The 17,663-nt window shown below is 46.5% G+C and overlaps 1 protein-coding gene and 1 non-coding gene across 5 annotated transcripts in view; one reads left to right on the forward strand and one right to left on the reverse strand.

Annotated features, from left to right (window-relative positions):
• Nucleotides 1-17,663, forward strand: part of IGSF9 (immunoglobulin superfamily member 9) — a 192,262-nt gene that overhangs the window by 94,949 nt on the left and 79,650 nt on the right. For all 4 annotated transcript variants that reach the window (XM_068253556.1, XM_068253553.1, XM_068253555.1 and 1 more), the window contains one exon: nt 760-912. In XM_068253556.1, coding sequence (XP_068109657.1) covers nt 760-912 — 153 coding nt within the window. The remainder of the gene's footprint in view (nt 1-759; nt 913-17,663) is intronic.
• TRNAC-GCA (transfer RNA cysteine (anticodon GCA)) lies at nt 9,471-9,542 on the reverse strand. Its single transcript has one exon. It is a non-coding gene; the product is annotated as a tRNA-Cys (tRNA).

Below are 17,663 nucleotides of genomic sequence, written 5' to 3' on the forward strand. Positions count from 1 at the left end.
GGCCCGTCGCCAAGAGTCGCCGGCTACTGCGTGTATGCAGCCCTGAGCAGGACGCACCCTGATCACACTCCCGCTGCACAGTACTTGTCATTAAAGGTACCAGTTGCTTCATGCCACATCAAATCATATTTTGGTTTCATTATGTGTATATTGTATTGCAGTGTAATGATCCAGGGTGAAACGAGCCTAAAAGCCACAAAACTGTTCACTGTGACCAAAGTGTACATGATTGTATTCTTGCTTTTCTGTATCTATTTTTGATAAACACCACCGCATCGCCTGCAGGTCAGCGCACGGCCGCGATGCGTACCCGCGTGTGCACCACAGAGCGCGTACACACCTGTCCTCCTGCTGTCCCAAGGTCGGCCGTGTGCCGCGCATGTGCGGTAGGGCAAAAGCATGGACACAGAGACAAAGGAGGATGCAGGGACACAGGGGTTTTATTGTATAGGATGGGTAAGGGCAAAACAGCAAAACTGATTAGTTAAAATAAATGGCTTTTCCAAGTATTGGGTGTGTTGTCTGTATAAAACATTTGATGTTTCATAATTTACAGTTAGGTCTATAAATATTTGGGCAAAATTAGAGAAAAAGTTGTCTCTGTTCAAATATTTATGGACCTAACTGTATACAAGTACCCAATAATAATTCTTTATTTGGAAGTGGTGTGTATATGAAGCAGTGTGATGTTTCCATAATTTATTAATTTTCTGAGGCATAAAGGTGAATTCACAATTTGTGTCTTTTGGATTTGAACAGGGCGCACACGAATCGAGGAAGGAGCCTCCCTGCACATAGACTCGCTCCGCTCAGATGACCAGGGATGGTATGAATGTAGGGTTCTGTTTTTGGACCGTCATCACGGAGACGAGGATTTTAAAAACGGGACTTGGATCCATCTGACTGTGAACTGTAAGTGACAATACTGCAATGACATAGCAGAGTGAAACGCAATGGGGCTTAAAGGAAACTTTTAACTGAAAAATAAATTGGCCAGTTACTTACCTGGGGCTTCTTCCAGCCTCCTAAGGTCTTCCTGGTCCCTCGCCGTCATACCCCGCTGCTTGATTCCCCCGGTGTCCGCCTCTGAATGCTGGATGTGCTAGCACCTCCTCCAACACGCTCCTGTGGCTGGAAGAACTCTGTGCTTGCTCAGTAAGCAAAAATTGCAATTCCAGGTGCACAGTTCCCTGTGGTGGTTATTCTAGAATGTAGGGTGTGTTGGGTTAATTTATAGCACCAGTGGGAATTTAGCCAGGTTTAGGAAGTTAAAAACATAAACTGCAAATAATTCAATTGCAGGGAAGCAGACGGACAAGCTATGCCTAAAATACAGTGTTGTCAGAGCTAAAATTACTAGAGGGTGATTACGGTATATGAATGCCAGCGCTGTAGAAGTGTTTTTTAAAGTAAATGGTATTCAAATACTTAAATTCATTTTAATTTGCAGCAAACTATGCATTTCTAAACTATGAATTAGTTTAAATTGCATTAGTTTAAAAAGCATGGAATGTGCACTTCATTTGGTGTATGGACTACTCAGAGCCTCCCATCTTCCTTTATGCTTAGCTGCCTCAATCAGGAGCCATTACTTATTTTCAAAACCTGGAGCGATCCACATATTGTCAGCAGGCATCGACTCTCCCCTCGGACAGTTTCTGTTCAGAACAATGCATGTGCACAAAATAACAAGTATGCTGAAATAATAATATTTTTCAGTAAGCCTGGTAATGCAACAGCCCCGTAGTCACACCGCGTGCTACCGGTGTGGTGCAACCATACAGTGAAGCATATAGTACATGTAAGTGCGCCTCACTGACCAGGTAAACATGCTTGTCGTACTGTGTTAAGTGTGTCAGGACCTGCTGCTCATAGGGCTATCACTGCTTCTGCGACAGAATGCGGAGCTTTTGTGCAAAAAGCGTGATAAGAGCCTTAGCCATAGACCCTAAGCAAGCCGATCAGGTGCTCTGTCGGAAGTTTTCCATAACATGAAACTAATAAAAAATCCGACAGGCAGAACCTCTGATATTAGCTGTGGAAGGGAATGCAGACTGGGGAACACAAGCACAGACATCACACCACTTGAGTCCCCGAGAGATAGAAGAAACCTCTTAAAGGCTACCCAAGGTGACATGTGACATGATGAGACAGATGCCTGAAAAAGTTAAACATCAGGTATGTAAGTGGCAGTTTCTGTCTGAGTCAGGACTAGGTCAGACTATAGTGTAACCCACACTGATAAGAAATTACAATTATAAAACACTTTCCTGTTAGAAAATAGCTTCTGAAAGCAGGAAAGAGATAAAAAGGGTCAATAGTTCTGAGATTTTAGCTCTGACATACTTCAATTAATGTGTCATTGAGCAAAAACAATAAAACAGCAAAAACTTAAAAAGTAAACTTAAATATAAAATACAACTGTGGAATATCAAGTCATTTTTAGGAGAAGGAGAATAGATACAATTGTTTACTTGATTCGTTTATTTTAACCTTGGGTGTCCTTTAACCTCCTTGGCTGTTATCCTGCGCAGGAGGATTTCTCAGGCCCGCTTGGCCGATTTGCATAATTTTTTTTGTTACAGGCAGCTAGCACTTTGCTAGCTGCTTGTAACATCCGATCGCCGCCGCGCCGCCCCCCCCCCCCCCCCCTCCAGACCCCTTGCGCAGCCTGGCCAATCAGTGCCAGGCAGCGCTGAGGGGTGGATCGGGATTCCCTATGACTTCATCCCGCCCGGTCACCATGGCGACCGGGGAAGCCCTGCAGGAAATACCGTTCTGAACGGGATTTCCTGCTTACTCTGATCGCCGGAGGCGATCGGAATGGGTGGGGGGATGCCGCCGCTCAGCGGCTATCATGTAGCGAGCCCTGGGCTTGCTACATGATTTAAAAAATAAATAAATAAAAAGTGCTGCGCTGCCTCTTTGCCAGTGGGAATTAGACCGGCAAGGAGGTTAAGGGCTCCAGTGATGAGATCTCTGTGATTCCATGTTCCCAGCTCTGCACACCTGCTGCGGTCATTGGGAAGGCCTTTCCCATCCCCTGCTGGATATTATTTTATTTTATGCAGAATGCCACCGCAGGAGGTGAACATCCCAAGTTGAACAGGAACAGACCCAGGAAACACAATAGATACAGTGGGTTGCAAAAGTATTCGGCCCCCTTGAAGTTTTCCACATTTTGGCACATCACTGCCACAAACATGAATCAATTTTATTGGAATTCCATGTAAAAAACCAATACAAAGTGGTGTGCATGTGAGAAGTGGATCGAAAATCTAACATGATTCCAAACATTTTTTACAAATAAATAACTGCAAAGTGGGGTGTGGGTAATTATTTGGCCCCCTGAGTCAATACTTTTTAGAACCACCTTTTGCTGCAATTACAGCTGCCAGTCTTTTAGGGCAGTGTTTCTCAACATTTTATTGGTATGTACCCCTTTTAAAGCCCTGTCCTCATTAAGTACCCCCTAGCATAGTAAACATTGTCACAAGTACCCCTTGACAAATATATATTTAATCGTAGTACATGATAATTGGTTCTAAACTATTTCCAAGCATTTACTAGTGCTTTTAATTAGCTAAAATACTAAGTTGGTGTTATTTAAATAAGATTTATCATTTTCTAAAACTCTAAATGTGTTATTCTTGGTTAAGTATATCAAGCCCGAGTACCCCCTGGAACCATCAGAAGTACCCCCTGGGGTACGTGTACCACACGTTGAGAACCTAGGTTTTAGGGTATGTCTCTCTACCAGCTTTGCACATCTAGAGACTGAAATACTTGCCCATTCTTCTTTGCAAAACAGCTCCAGCTCAGTCAGATTAGATGGACAGCGTTTGTGAACAACAGTTTTCAGATCTTGCCACAGATTCTCGATTGGATTTAGATCTGGACTTTGACTGGGCCATTCTAACACATGGATATGTTTTGTTTTAAACCATTCCATTGTTGCCCTGGCTTTATGTTTAGGGCCATTGTCCTGCAGGAAGGTGAACCTCCGCCCCAGTCTCAAGTCTTTTGCAGTCTCCAAGAGGTTTTCTTCCAAGTTTGCCCTGTATTTAGCTCCATCCACCTTCCCATCAACTCTGACCAGCTTCCCTGTCCCTGCTGAAGAGATGCACCCCCCGAGCATGATGCTGCCAGCACCATATTTGACAGTGGGGATGGTGTGTTCAGAATGATGTGCAGTGTTAGTTTTCCTGCCACACATAGCGTTTTGCATTTTGGCCAAAAAGTTATATTTTGGTCTCATCTGACCAGAGCACCTTCTTCCACATGGTTGCTGTGTCCCCCACATGGCTTGTGGCAAACTGCAAACGGGACTTCTTATGCTTTCTGTTAACAATGGCTTTCTTCTTGCCACTCTTTCATTAAGGCCAACTTTGTACAGTGCATGACAAATAGTTGTCCTATGGACAGAGTCTCCCACCTGAGCTGTAGATCTCTGCAGCTCGTCCAGAGTCACCATGGGCCTCTTGACTGCATTTCTGATCAGCGCTCTCCTTGTTCGGCCTGTGAGTTTAGGTGGACGGCCTTGTCTTGGTAGGTTTACAGTTGTGCCATACTCCTTCCATTTCTGAATGATCGCTTTAACAGTGCTCCGTGGGATGTTCAAGGCTTTAGAAATCTTTTTGTAGCCTAAGCCTGCTTTAAATTTCTCAATAACTTAATCCCTAACCTGTCTTGTGTGTTCTTTGGACTTCACTGTGTTGTTGCTTCCAATATTCTCTTAGACAACCTCTGAGGCCCTCACAGAGCAGCTGTATTTGTACTGACATTAGATTACACGCAGGTGCACTCTATTTAGTCATTAGCACTCATCAGGCAATGTCTATAGGTAACTGACTGCACTCAGATTAAAGGGGGCCGAATAATTACGCACACACCATTTTGCAGTTATTAATTTGTAAAAAATGTTTGGAATCATGTATGATTTTTGTTCCACTTCTCATGTGTACACCACTTTGTGTTGGTCTTTCATGTGGAATTCCAATAAAATTGATTCATGTTTGTGGCAGTAATATGACAAAATGTGGAAAACTTCAAGGGGGCCGAATACTTTTGCAACCCACTGTCGATCTAACTGCTAAAGTCTACAAGAGATATGATGAGCTAAAAGTCACGGCCATCATATACTACTTTTAACTGAAATATCACATTTGAGTGGATAGACCCTTTAAAGATATTCTTTTTATTTGGACTGGAGTTGTTCAGCAGCAGTTCCCGCAGACCCCTCATATTGCTTACATCTTTATTTTTAAGCTTACTCGACAAAGCAGCACAGAATTCTTTCACGCAGCGCTTGTCTTTTCTCTGCTTGTGTCGCAGTGGCCTGCCAAAAACAGAGCCACATATGGATGCAGGAGTACAGATGCCAAATAAATTGAACAACACGCTTGTCTGTGTCCAGACTGGCACAGATGCAGCACGTCTCTGGGCCAGCACCCTGAGAGCCTTCCTGAGATAATGGTACCCCCCACTGTTAAGAGTAGCCTCTATGTGAATATCAATGGGTCTGTCTCCACCAAGTAATCAAAATCCTGTAACACCTACTAACCTATCAGGTCTCATTTGAACTAGATCAGTAAAAAAGGAGATGCGATTGCCTTCTGTTAAGCTGCATACTCACCACCCGACGGGTCCTGTGATGTCCCATTGACGACGGTTATCAAGCGAGGCCTTTTCCTACCAGCTGGTATGCCTGACATCATCCAACGTTACACGTTGGGAGCGAGATTTCATGTGATCGCGGTACTTTGCGCAGGAGTCGTCGGGGATCTCAGCGATCCAGTCAACCGTGATTGTCATTATTGTGGTGCAATGCTAAGCAACGTTTGTGTGGTCGTGAGCCTGTACCCTCGTCGCGACATGGCGGAAACGACCGCTTGGCACTCAAAAAATCGTCGGTCATTGGGAGAATCGTAAATGAGATAAACAGAGGAACACCAAGAGTCCCAATAGTGTAGTATGTATTGACAAAGGGAATAATGACAAAGAGTAATAGTTGTTATAGTCACAAACATGGGTCACCAATAGGCAACCACTGTAAAGGCAGGTGGGGAGATTATCCTGACCCCACTCTGGAATAAGAAGTCGCTCTCTGTAGATAGTAGAAAAGGGTCGCAACCCTCCACCCAGGGTGAATACAGTATTATATAGGAGAAAACAGAGGTGCCAAAAGGATAAAAGGGGTTTTTAAAGGAGCTTAAAAGACAAAAATTTGGTAATTAGAGGAGGCAGTGGTGGACTTACCTACTCCAAGCAGACACTGTACATTCAGTCTATTTATTAACGAACTCCAGATAAAACAAAGCAACGCGTTTCACGGGTCAGCGCCCGCTTCCTCAGGCAATAGAAAAAGGAGTTACAGCTGCAAATGGCAGAGATCAGAGGGTATATTGTTTCTGATATGATACATCCTACATTTAAAGCTTCAATCAATGAGTGACAAAGATTTGCAACATAATATGGTACATTGGCAGTAAAGGTACAGTATTTTGTATTATAGAATTATTATGTTGGTGGGTTGTGTTGGAGGGGAGGGGGAGAGGCCAAGGGAAAGGTGTGTATCAGAAGGAGCAAGTGGGGGGGGGGAGGAGGGGGTTTATCAATTGTGGCCATGGGACGTGCAAGTTACAGAGCAAGTAGCAAAAGAGGTGACTGTAGATCAAAGGTAGTAAAAGAGTGTGAGTGGCAGCGAAACAAACGAGACAGTGGCAGCAAAACATACCCCAGTATGGGGTTAAAAAATACGAATGGCGGCAGTAAAGACAAGATGTAAGTGGGTGAACCCACCAGGACTTACCATCTAGCAAAACAAACACTCGGCGCCTCTGTAATGGCAGAGAGTGTCTGAGCATGCTAAGTAGTGTGCAGGATGTGACATCAACTGGGGAGAGGAAGTGCATCATCAGTGGGCGGAGCCTACAAGGACTTACCCTTTTAGAGAGGAGTCAGGCCGCCATCTTGGAAGAGGCATGCCTGGGCCTCAGTACTGATGGGCCGCCATGTTGCAGGTGGTCCAGATACACGGCAGTAACTTCAACATTTGCCAAAAAGATATATACAAAAAGGGCATAATAAATAGCAGAGATTAACCAGGTCTTGATAAAAAGCATATACATGAATATACATACAACATACAGTGGCTTGCAAAAGTATTCGGCCCCCTTGAAGTTTTCCACATTTTGTCAGATTACTGCCACAAACATGAATCAATTTTATTGGAATTCCACGTGAAAGACCAATACAAAGTGGTGTACACGTGAGAAGTGGAACGAAAATCATACATGATTCCAAAACATTTTTACAAATAAATAACTGCAAAGTGGGGTGTGCGTAATTATTCAGCCCCCTTTGGTCTAAGTGCAGTCATTTGCCCATAGACATTGCCTGATGAGTGCTAATGACTAAATAGAGTGCACCTGTGTGTAATCTAATATCAGTACAAATACAGCTGCTCTGTGACGGCCTCAGAGGTTGTCTAAGAGAATATTGGGAGCAACAACACCATGAAGTCCAAAGAACACACCAGACAGGTCAGGGATAAAGTTGTTGAGAAATTTAAAGCAGGCTTAGGCTACAAAAAGATTGCCAAAGCCTTGAACATCTCACGGAGCACTGTTCAAGCGATCATTCAGAAATGGAAGGAGTATGGCACAACTGTAAACCTACCAAGACAAGGCCGTCCACCTAAACTCACAGGCCGAACAAGGAGAGCGCTGATCAGAAATGCAGTCAAGAGGCCTATGATGACTCTGGACGAGCTGCAGAGATCTACAGCTCAGGTGAGCAATCTGTCCATAGGACAACTATTAGTTGTGTACTGCACAAAGTTGGCCTTTATGGAAGAGTGGCAAGAAGAAAGCCATTATTAACAGAAAAGCATAAGAAGTCCCGTTTGCAGTTTGCCACAAGCCATGTGGGGGACACAGCAAACATGTGGAGGAAGGTGCTCTGGTCAGATGAGACCAAAATGGAACTTTTTGGCCAAAATGCAAAACGCTATGTGTGGCTGTAAACTAACACTGCACATCACTCTGAACACACCATCCCCACTGTCAAATATGGTGGTGGCAGCATCATGCTCTAGGGGTGCTTCTCTTCAGCAGGGACAGGGAAGCTGGTCAGAGTTGATGGGAAGGTGGATGGAGCCAAATACAGGGCAATCTTGGAAGAAAACCTCTTGGAGTCTGCAAAAGACTTGAGACTGGGGCGGAGGTTCACCTTCCTGCAGGACCACGACCCTAAACATAAAGCCAAGGCAACAATGGAATGGTTTAAAACAAAACATATGCATGTGTTAGAATGGCCCAGTCAAAGTCCAGATCTAAGTCCAATCGAAAATCTGTGGCAAGATCTGAAAACTACTGTTCACAAACGCTGTCCATCTAATCTGACTGAGCTGGAGCTGTTTTGCATAGAAGAATGGGCAAGGATTTCAGTCTCTAGATGTGCAAAGCTGGTAGAGACATACCGTAAAAGACTGGCAGCTGTAATTGCAGCAAAAGGTGGTTCTACAAAGTATTGACTCGGGGCTGAATAATTACGCACACCCCATTTTGCAGTTATTTATTTGTAAAAAAAAAAGGTTTGGAATCATGTATGATTTTCGTTCCACTTCTCACGTGTACACCACTTTGTATTGGTCTTTTACATGGAATGCCAATAAAATTGATTCATGTTTGTGGCAGTAATATGACAAAATGTGGAAAACTTCAAGGGGGCCCGAATACTTTTGCAAGCCACTGTATAGCTTATAATATTAGAAGTACAAAGTAAAAGGTCTATGTCACATTTGTATTAAAAGAAAAGTGGTCTGATATTGGTTGAAAAAATCACCATTAAACTTATGGTAGATCCATGGTATGCTTAACCTGCCTGGCGTTCTATTAAGATCGCCAGGCAGGCTGCGGGAGGGTTTTTTTTTAATAAAAAAAAAACTATTTCATGCAGCCAACTGAAAGTTGGCTGCATGAAAGCCCACTAGAGGGCGCTCCGGAGGCGATCTTCCGATCGCCTCCGGCGCCCAGAATAAACAAGGAAGGCCGCAATGAGCGGCCTTCCTTGTTTTGCTTACATCGTCGCCATAGCGACGAGCGGAGTGACGTCATCGACGTCAGCCGACGTCCTGACGTCAGCCGCCTCCGATCCAGCCCTTAGCGCTGGCCGGAACTTTTTGTTCCGGCTACGCTGGGCTCAGGCGGCTAGGGGGGCCCTCTTTCGCCGCTGCTCGCGGCGGATCGCCGCAGAGCGGCGGCGATCAGGCAGCACACGCGGCTGGCAAAGTGCCGGCTGCGTGTGCTGCTTTTTATTTGAGCCAAATCGGCCCAGCAGGGCCTGAGCGGCAGGCTCCGGCGGTACTGGACGAGCTGAGCTCGTCCAGACCGCCCAGCAGGTTAAAACAAATTTTACGGGAACGTTGCCGGTAGATTAGAGAAAGAGCAAAGAGCTAGATCCTGTCAAGGGGGCTCTCGGATTTGAACCAAGGACCTCTCAATCTGCAGTCGAATGCTCTACCACTGAGCTATACCCCCACGGAGATTAGAGAAAGAGCAAAGAGCTAGATCATGTCAAGGGGGCACTTGGATTTGAACCAAGGATCTCTCAAACTGCAGTCGAATGCTCTACCACTGAGCTATACCCATGATGTGGGTACTTAGCTGTTGCACAGGGGCGTAGCTTGGGGTGGGCGGAGTAGGACACGTGCCCCCGGGCGCTGGGTTCCTAGGGGTGCCCAGCCGTGACCTGTTTTTTTTTTTTTTTTAATTCTTTATTTATTTTCCCCCCAGCGGGAGCGCAGAGAAGAGGGAGAGCTGTGGACACAGCGGTGGGGAAGGGGGGATGTTCCCCCCCCCCCCCCCCTTCCCTCACCTTAGGGCTCACCGTCACTCTCTCTCTCCCCCTGCAGATATGAGCGGCAGAACACTTACTCCATTCGCGCGGAGTAGACAGATCTGTGCTCCGCGTAATCTGGTCTAGTCTAGACCAGATCAGCGGAGCACAGATCTGTCTTCTCCACGTGAATGGAGTAAGTGTTCTGCCGCCCACCCGCCGCTCATATCTGCAGGGGGAGCGAGAGAGTGGGTGAGCCATAAGGTGAGGGAAGGGGGGGAGACATCCCCCCTTCCCCACCGCTGTGTCTACAGCTCTCCCTCTTCTCTGCGCTCCCGCTGGGGGAGGGGACACACCTGACTACTTATACTGGGGACATATGTACACCTGGCTACTTATACTGGGCACATATACCCCTGGCTACTTATACTGGGGTTAAATATACACCTGGCTCCTTATACTGGGCACATATACTTTTTTTAAATTTATTTATTCAAGTATTTATATAGCGCCGACATATTACGCAGCGCTGTACAGAGTTTATTGTCTTGTCAATAACTGTCCCTCAGAGGGGCTCACAATCTAGTCCCTACCATAGTCCTATGTCTATATCATGTAATGTATGTATCGTAGTCTAGGGCCAATTTAGGGGGAAGCCAATTAACTTATTTGTATGTTTTGGGATGTGGGAGGAAACCGGAGTGCCCGGAGAAAACCCACGCAGACACGGGGAGAACATACAAACTCCTTGCAGATGTTGACCTGGCTGGGATTCGAACCGAGGACCCAGCGCTGCAAGGCAAGAGCTAACCACTATGCCACCGTGCTGCCCCTGGCTACCTATACTGGGCACACATATACACCTGGCTACCTATACTGGGGAAACATATACACCTGGCTACCTATTCTGGGGACACCTATAGGCCTGGTTACTTCCACTGGGGACACCTAGAGACCTGGTTACCTATACTGGGGGCACCTATTTTGGGGGAACTGCTGCCAGATTAACTGTATTTTTGGGGAACCGCTGCTGCCAGATTAAGTGTATTTTGGGGAACAGCCTGCCAGATTATATGTATGTTGGGGGAACCACTGCTGCCAGATTAAGTCTATTTTGGGGGAACCATTGCCAAATTATCTGTATTTTGGAGGAACCTTTGCCAAATTACATGTATTTTTGGTGAAATGCTGTCAGATTACATGTATTTTTGGGGAAACACTATGGCAGAGCTCAAACTTCCCTGGCAGACCTTTTACACCACTGCTACGGTCATGTATATTTAGCCCCACCTGTTACAACGCCCACATTCTGTTGCATGGCCACGCCCCTCTTTTGGCACGGCGCGCTACATGCGCTGCAGGTCCCTCCTTACAGGGCGCATTGATAGTCTTTGTCCCCGGGTGCTGAAAGCCCTAGCTATGCCTCTGCTGTTGCATGTGCCTAAAGAGGGCCATGCACATATCAGTCTAATATCTGATTTCAAGCAGGTACAGCTCCTTTGATAGAATCTCATTCACACTATATCTGTATTTACACTGCAGAATAATTCTTCATGTCATCTTACTTCCCATAATTTTATGGGCCTGTTCACATCTCTGCATTGTAACAGATCACCTTATTCTAACTCGCTGCATTCAGTCTTTGAGATAAAGGATGCCTTAGTCCTTATTAAAATCTAATCCGGTGTGTGTGTGAGGAGGTGCGCATAGGCTTACCATACCTCCCGTGGCCCGGCGTCTGTGTCCATTCGCCTGCTATGCCTCCTGTTGTCCTATGAATGGTCAGAGTGGTCGGCATCCTTTGCCCCAGACATACTTTGCTGTGCATGCACAGTATGTCCTCTTGGGGTGGCTCGTGCGCACCGGGTACGTCCTTGCACACGCACAAGCGGGCACAAGCCGGTTAAGGTTAGGTGATGGTAAAATATTCTACTTTTGGAATTAGCCACTGCTTGATATTAGAATCTCTGAAGAATGTTTGTATATTGCCAGTAAAAGTGCCTGGTTTCCCAGAATGCTCTAGGAGGAGAATTCCATCTCCTATACAGAATACTAAGAGGCGAGAATTCCGTATGCTACACAGAATGCTCTAGGACGGGAATTGGGTATACTAAACTGCCTAGGCTGTGACATCACTGGGAGGTTAGGGCTACATACCAATATACAGCAATTTATAGATATAGGATGATTTCTGCTGCTGAAACCAGGATAATTAACAAAAAAATTGATATCTTGAATAATTTACCACATTCTATTATATCAGAAGAGTAGTAGGAACAGCAACCGCTTTCAGGAGAAAAGGTGTGCTACGACTAAGGGTCTCTACACCTTGGGGACCGCACAAATCAATACTAGAAGATTTAGTAGGCACCACCAATGTAAAATCAGTTGTTTAATGATGCTTCAGATATAAATAGACGGCCACAACAGTGACAGTCTGCTGTTCTTGAGAAACTTCCTTCTTCAAAACTGTGTAGCTGCTGAATGAAGGCAAAACACATGACAGTCACCTAAACAGCAAGCATTAGTATTCTAGCAATAGCATTCTACTATATGTCACTACAGTGCCTCTTTAAAAGTCATAAGACAGAAAAACATCTCTGCCTCACTGTGTTTTGTGACATCTGGCCAGTTATTACTTAACCCAGATGGACTTGTGAAGTGTCCCTGTGACTTGCAGGGATTATAGGTTCTCCTGCTGGCGTCTGTGTGGACTGACCTGTTTAGGCTGTGTAGCTACTATCATTGGGGAGATCCCCAGGGCATCGGAGCTGAAATCTCCGCAGTCTCCCTAATCCTAACAGGGAAAGCTTAGAGAGAGCCTAAGAGCCTGTGTATAGAGGACAAAGGAGGTGTTCCCAACTTCCTGCCCCCTAATTTACTAGGCCCAGGACCTACTTTTGTCTTCTTAGACCCCCTCCTTAGAAGAGACTGTTGTGACAGAAAAGGTCTCTGGGGTTGGCCTTGTGACATCTGATAAAAAGCTCAACTTCCCACGGGCTACTCCCTGAGCTCAGACAGAACAAATGATGTGAAGAAAGAATTTGTTCATGCTAATTAGATCAGTAATAAAGTTCTTGGTGACCTTTTACCTTTCGCCACACTCTCCCCTGCCAGAAAAACAAAATGGAGTCACTGCTGCATTGTTTGAAAGGGCTGAAGGCCTCATGCTGTCAGAGATGGGTAGTAGACCTCTCACTGAGAATAATGCATGAAAGATGTTACATTGCTTGGGATTGTGCACCACAAGTAGCTTTTGCAACTTTTATGTGTTGGGGACCTATATTAATGCCCAGTCTCTAACGATGGTAATCTTTATGGGTGACAATTGTAGGAACGATTGCTGTAAAGACACACTGATCAGCTACAACTGAGCAGTCTGTTCTCTTCTTGATAGTAAAATATCGGTAATTCTTAATGATATGTTACTATTGTAATTAGCCACTGCCCAATAGCGTCTTACATGTATGCTTTAGCTCTTTAGTGAATAACTCTCCACAAGACCTTCAAGAATCAGGGGTGTCAAACTCAAATACAAAGTGGGCCGAAATTGTGCACTGGGACCTCATCGTGGGCCAAAATTGTGCACTGGGACCTAGTCGTGGGCCATACTTGTACACTGGGACCTAGTCGCGGGCCAAAATTGTAAACTGGGACCTCATCGTGGGCCATAATTGTACACTGGGACCTCATCGTGGGCCAAAATTGTACACTGGGACCTCATCGTGGGCCAAAATTGTACACTGGGACCTAGTCGTGGGCCAAAATTGTACACTGGGACCTCATCGTGGGCCAAAATTGTACACTGGGACCTCGTCGTGGGCCATAATTGTACACTGGGACCTCATCGTGGGCCATAATTGTACACTGGGACCTCATCGTGGGCCAAAATTGTACACTGGGACCTCATCGTGGGCCAAAATTGTACACTGGGACCAAGTCGCGTGCCAACCTCAATGTCTACTGGCCACCTTCCTTACTTATAAAGTTCTCTGGTGTCTAATGGTCCTCCCTCCCCTATACAGTTCTCTGGTGTCAAGAGACCCCCACCCTCCCCGTACAGTTCCCTAGTGCTTAGTGCTTTTCCCCTACCTCCCCATATGGCTTTCCTGGTGTTCTAGGGCTTCCCCTCCAATATGGCTTCCCTGGTGGTCTAGAGTGGGCCAAAAATAATGTAAAGTGGAGAAACTACCTGAGGGCCACATTTAATGGCTCTGAGGGCCAAATATGGCCCGCGGGCCTGAGTTTGACATGTATGTTCTAGATGTTTCATGACTCATACTTAGCAAGTGAAAGAGATTCTTGGACATTTCTAATTAGAGAGAGTTCACTTGCTTCAACCAGTGCCCCAGTGTAGCACCGCTCATTCTGAGTTCGGCAAATAAGTAGAAAATATGGATGAAGTTGGGTTTAAAACAATTCTTAGGCTAGAAAATCACTAGGAACGATTTCTAATCGCTAGTGATTTGAAAAAGCTCTTGCTAATGCAATGCTTTGGGGGATTTTTTTAAAATCACATTGCTCCAGTGTGCACACACATAGCATAACATTAGCAAGCGTTTTCAAATCGCAAAGCGCTCAGAAAATCGCTCCTAGTGGGTTTCTGGCCTTAGACTTGATGACTTTTGTCTGCTTTTCCTGTGTGACTTTTGGTGTAAAGATGCATGTAGAATTGAAGTGAGAGCCCAACCAAGTACTAACCTGTCACTACTAGAGAAGTATGGAGAAATTACATGTCAGCGGGAGAGACCGCAAACTGCCATGGAATGTGGATTCTAGAGTGGCTTCTACAGCTATGTTTTCTTTTCAGGATAGATATATGCTTTGCTCTACACCTCCACTTTCTTTCTCCCCTAAAATTGTATTTAGAGAAGTTGGTAGATGGTACAGTGCAGGAATGATGGTGCTGGATATGCCGTGTGAAAGGGGTATGCTGCAGTGTTTGCAGGGTGGTTGGTAACGGACACCTGTGCATTAACCGGGTCTCGTTTTAAGTGTGTAATTATTTTACAGAAGGGGCTGTGGTTGGTGTACTGTGGGTGGTAAACTCTTCATGTGGTTTCATTCTTTGCCTAATCCGGAGATTAAGCACAGACAAGTATGTGGGGGAGCTGCTGGCTCTGTAGAGTGTAGTGTGTGCTTTCAGGAAATGTACAAATTCTAGAAAGTTGAATTAAGCTTTTCTTCAGCTGAAATACTCTGCACTGTTGGAACGCTCTGCTTCATTCACTCTGTCCTCTCCTGACATACTCTGCACTGCTGGAGCACTCTGCTTCATTCACTCTGTCCTCTCCTGACATACTCTGCACTGCTGCTGGAGCACTCTTCTCTATTCACTCTGTCCTCTCCTGATATACTCTGCACTGCTGGAGCACTCTGCTTCATTCACTCTGTCCTCTCCTGACATACTCTGCGCTGCTGGAACACTCTGCTTCATTCACTCTGTCCTCTCCTGACATACTCTGCACTGCTGCTGGAGCACTCTTCTCTATTCACTCTGTCCTCTCCTGATATACTCTGCGCTGCTGGAACACTCTGCTTCATTCACTCTGTCCTCTCCTGACATACTCTGCGCTGCTGGAACACTCTGCTTCATTCACTCTGTCCTCTCCTGACATACTCTGCACTGCTGGAGCACTCTTCTCCATTCACTCTGTCCTCTCCTGACATACTCTGCACTGCTGGAGCACTCTGCTCCATTCACTCTGCCCTCTCCTGACATACTCTGCACTGCTGGAGCACTCTTCTCCATTCACTCTGTCCTCTCCTGACATACTCTGCACTGCTGGAGCACTCTGCTCCATTCACTCTGCCCTCTCCTGACATACTCTGAACTGCTGGAGCACTCTTCTCCATTCACTCTGTCCTCTCCTGACATACTCTGCGCTGCTGGAACACTCTGCTCCATTCACTCTGTCCTCTCCTGACATACTCTGCACTGCTGGAACACTCTTCTCCATTCACTCTGCCCTCTCCTGACATACTCTGCGCTGCTGGAACACTCTGCTCCATTCACTCTGTCCTCTCCTGACATACTCTGCACTGCTGGAGCACTCTTCTCCATTCACTCTGTCCTCTCCTGACATACTCTGCGCTGCTGGAACACTCTGCTCCATTCACTCTGTCCTCTCCTGACATACTCTGCACTGCTGGAGCACTCTTCTCCATTCACTCTGTCCTCTCCTGACATACTCTGCACTGCTGGAGCACTCTGCTCCATTCACTCTGCCCTCTCCTGACATACTCTGAACTGCTGGAGCACTCTTCTCCATTCACTCTGCCCTCTCCTGACATACTCTGCACTGCTGGAACACTCTTCTCCATTCACTCTGTCCTCTCCTGACATACTCTGCACTGCTGGAGCACTCTGCTCCATTCACTCTGTCCTCTCCTGACATACTCTGCACTGCTGGAGCACTCTGCTCCATTCACTCTGCCCTCTCCTGACATACTCTGCACTGCTGGAGCACTCTGCTCGCTTCACTCTGTCCTCTCCTGACATACTCTGCACTGCTGGAGCACTCTGCTCCATTCACTCTGTCCTCTCCTGACATACTCTGCACTGCTGGAGCACTCTGCTTCATTCACTCTGTCCTCTCCTGACATACTCTGCACTGCTGGAGCACTCTTCTCCATTCACTCTGTCCTCTCCTGACATACTCTGCGCTGCTGGAACACTCTGCTCCATTCACTCTGTCCTCTCCTGACATACTCTGCACTGCTGGAGCACTCTTCTCCATTCACTCTGTCCTCTCCTGACATACTCTGCACTGCTGGAGCACTCTGCTCCATTCACTCTGCCCTCTCCTGACATACTCTGAACTGCTGGAGCACTCTTCTCCATTCACTCTGCCCTCTCCTGACATACTCTGCACTGCTGGAGCACTCTGCTCCATTCACTCTGTCCTCTCCTGACATACTCTGCACTGCTGGAGCACTCTTCTCCATTCACTCTGCCCTCTCCTGACATACTCTGCACTGCTGGAGCACTCTTCTCCATTCACTCTGTCCTCTCCTGACATACTCTGCACTGCTGGAGCACTCTGCTCCATTCACTCTGTCCTCTCCTGACATACTCTGCACTGCTGGAGCACTCTGCTCCATTCACTCTGCCCTCTCCTGACATACTCTGCACTGCTGGAGCACTCTGCTCGCTTCACTCTGTCCTCTCCTGACATACTCTGCACTGCTGGAGCACTCTGCTCCATTCACTCTGTCCTCTCCTGACATACTCTGCACTGCTGGAGCACTCTGCTCCATTCACTCTGTCCTCTCCTGACATACTCTGCGCTGCTGGAGCACTCTCCTTCATTCACTCTGTCCTCTCCTGATATACTCTGCACTGCTGGAACACTCTGCTCCATTCACTTTGTCCTCTCCTGACATACTCTGCACTGCTGGAGCACTCTGCTCCATTCACTCTGTCCTCTCCTGACATACTCTGCACTGCTGGAGAACTCTGCTCCATTCACTCTGTCTTCTCCTGACATACTCTGCACTGCTGGAGCACTCTGCTTCATTCACTCTGTCCTCTCCTGACATACTCTGCACTGCTGGAACACTCTGCTCCATTCACTCCGTCCTCTCCTGACATACTCTGCACTGCTGCTGGAGCACTCTTCTCTATTCACTCTGTCCTCTCCTGATATACTCTGCACTGCTGGAGCATTTTACTCTTTTCACTCTGTCCTCCCCTGATATACTCTGCACTGCTGGAGCACTCTGCTTCATTCACTCTGTCCTCTCCTGACATACTCTGCACTGCTGGAGCACTCTGCTTCATTCACTCTGTCCTCTCCTGATATACTCTGCACTGCTGGAGC

The sequence above is a fragment of the Hyperolius riggenbachi genome, chromosome 9, assembly GCF_040937935.1.
Source record: "Hyperolius riggenbachi isolate aHypRig1 chromosome 9, aHypRig1.pri, whole genome shotgun sequence".
In the NCBI taxonomy this organism is placed as follows: domain Eukaryota; kingdom Metazoa; phylum Chordata; class Amphibia; order Anura; family Hyperoliidae; genus Hyperolius; species Hyperolius riggenbachi.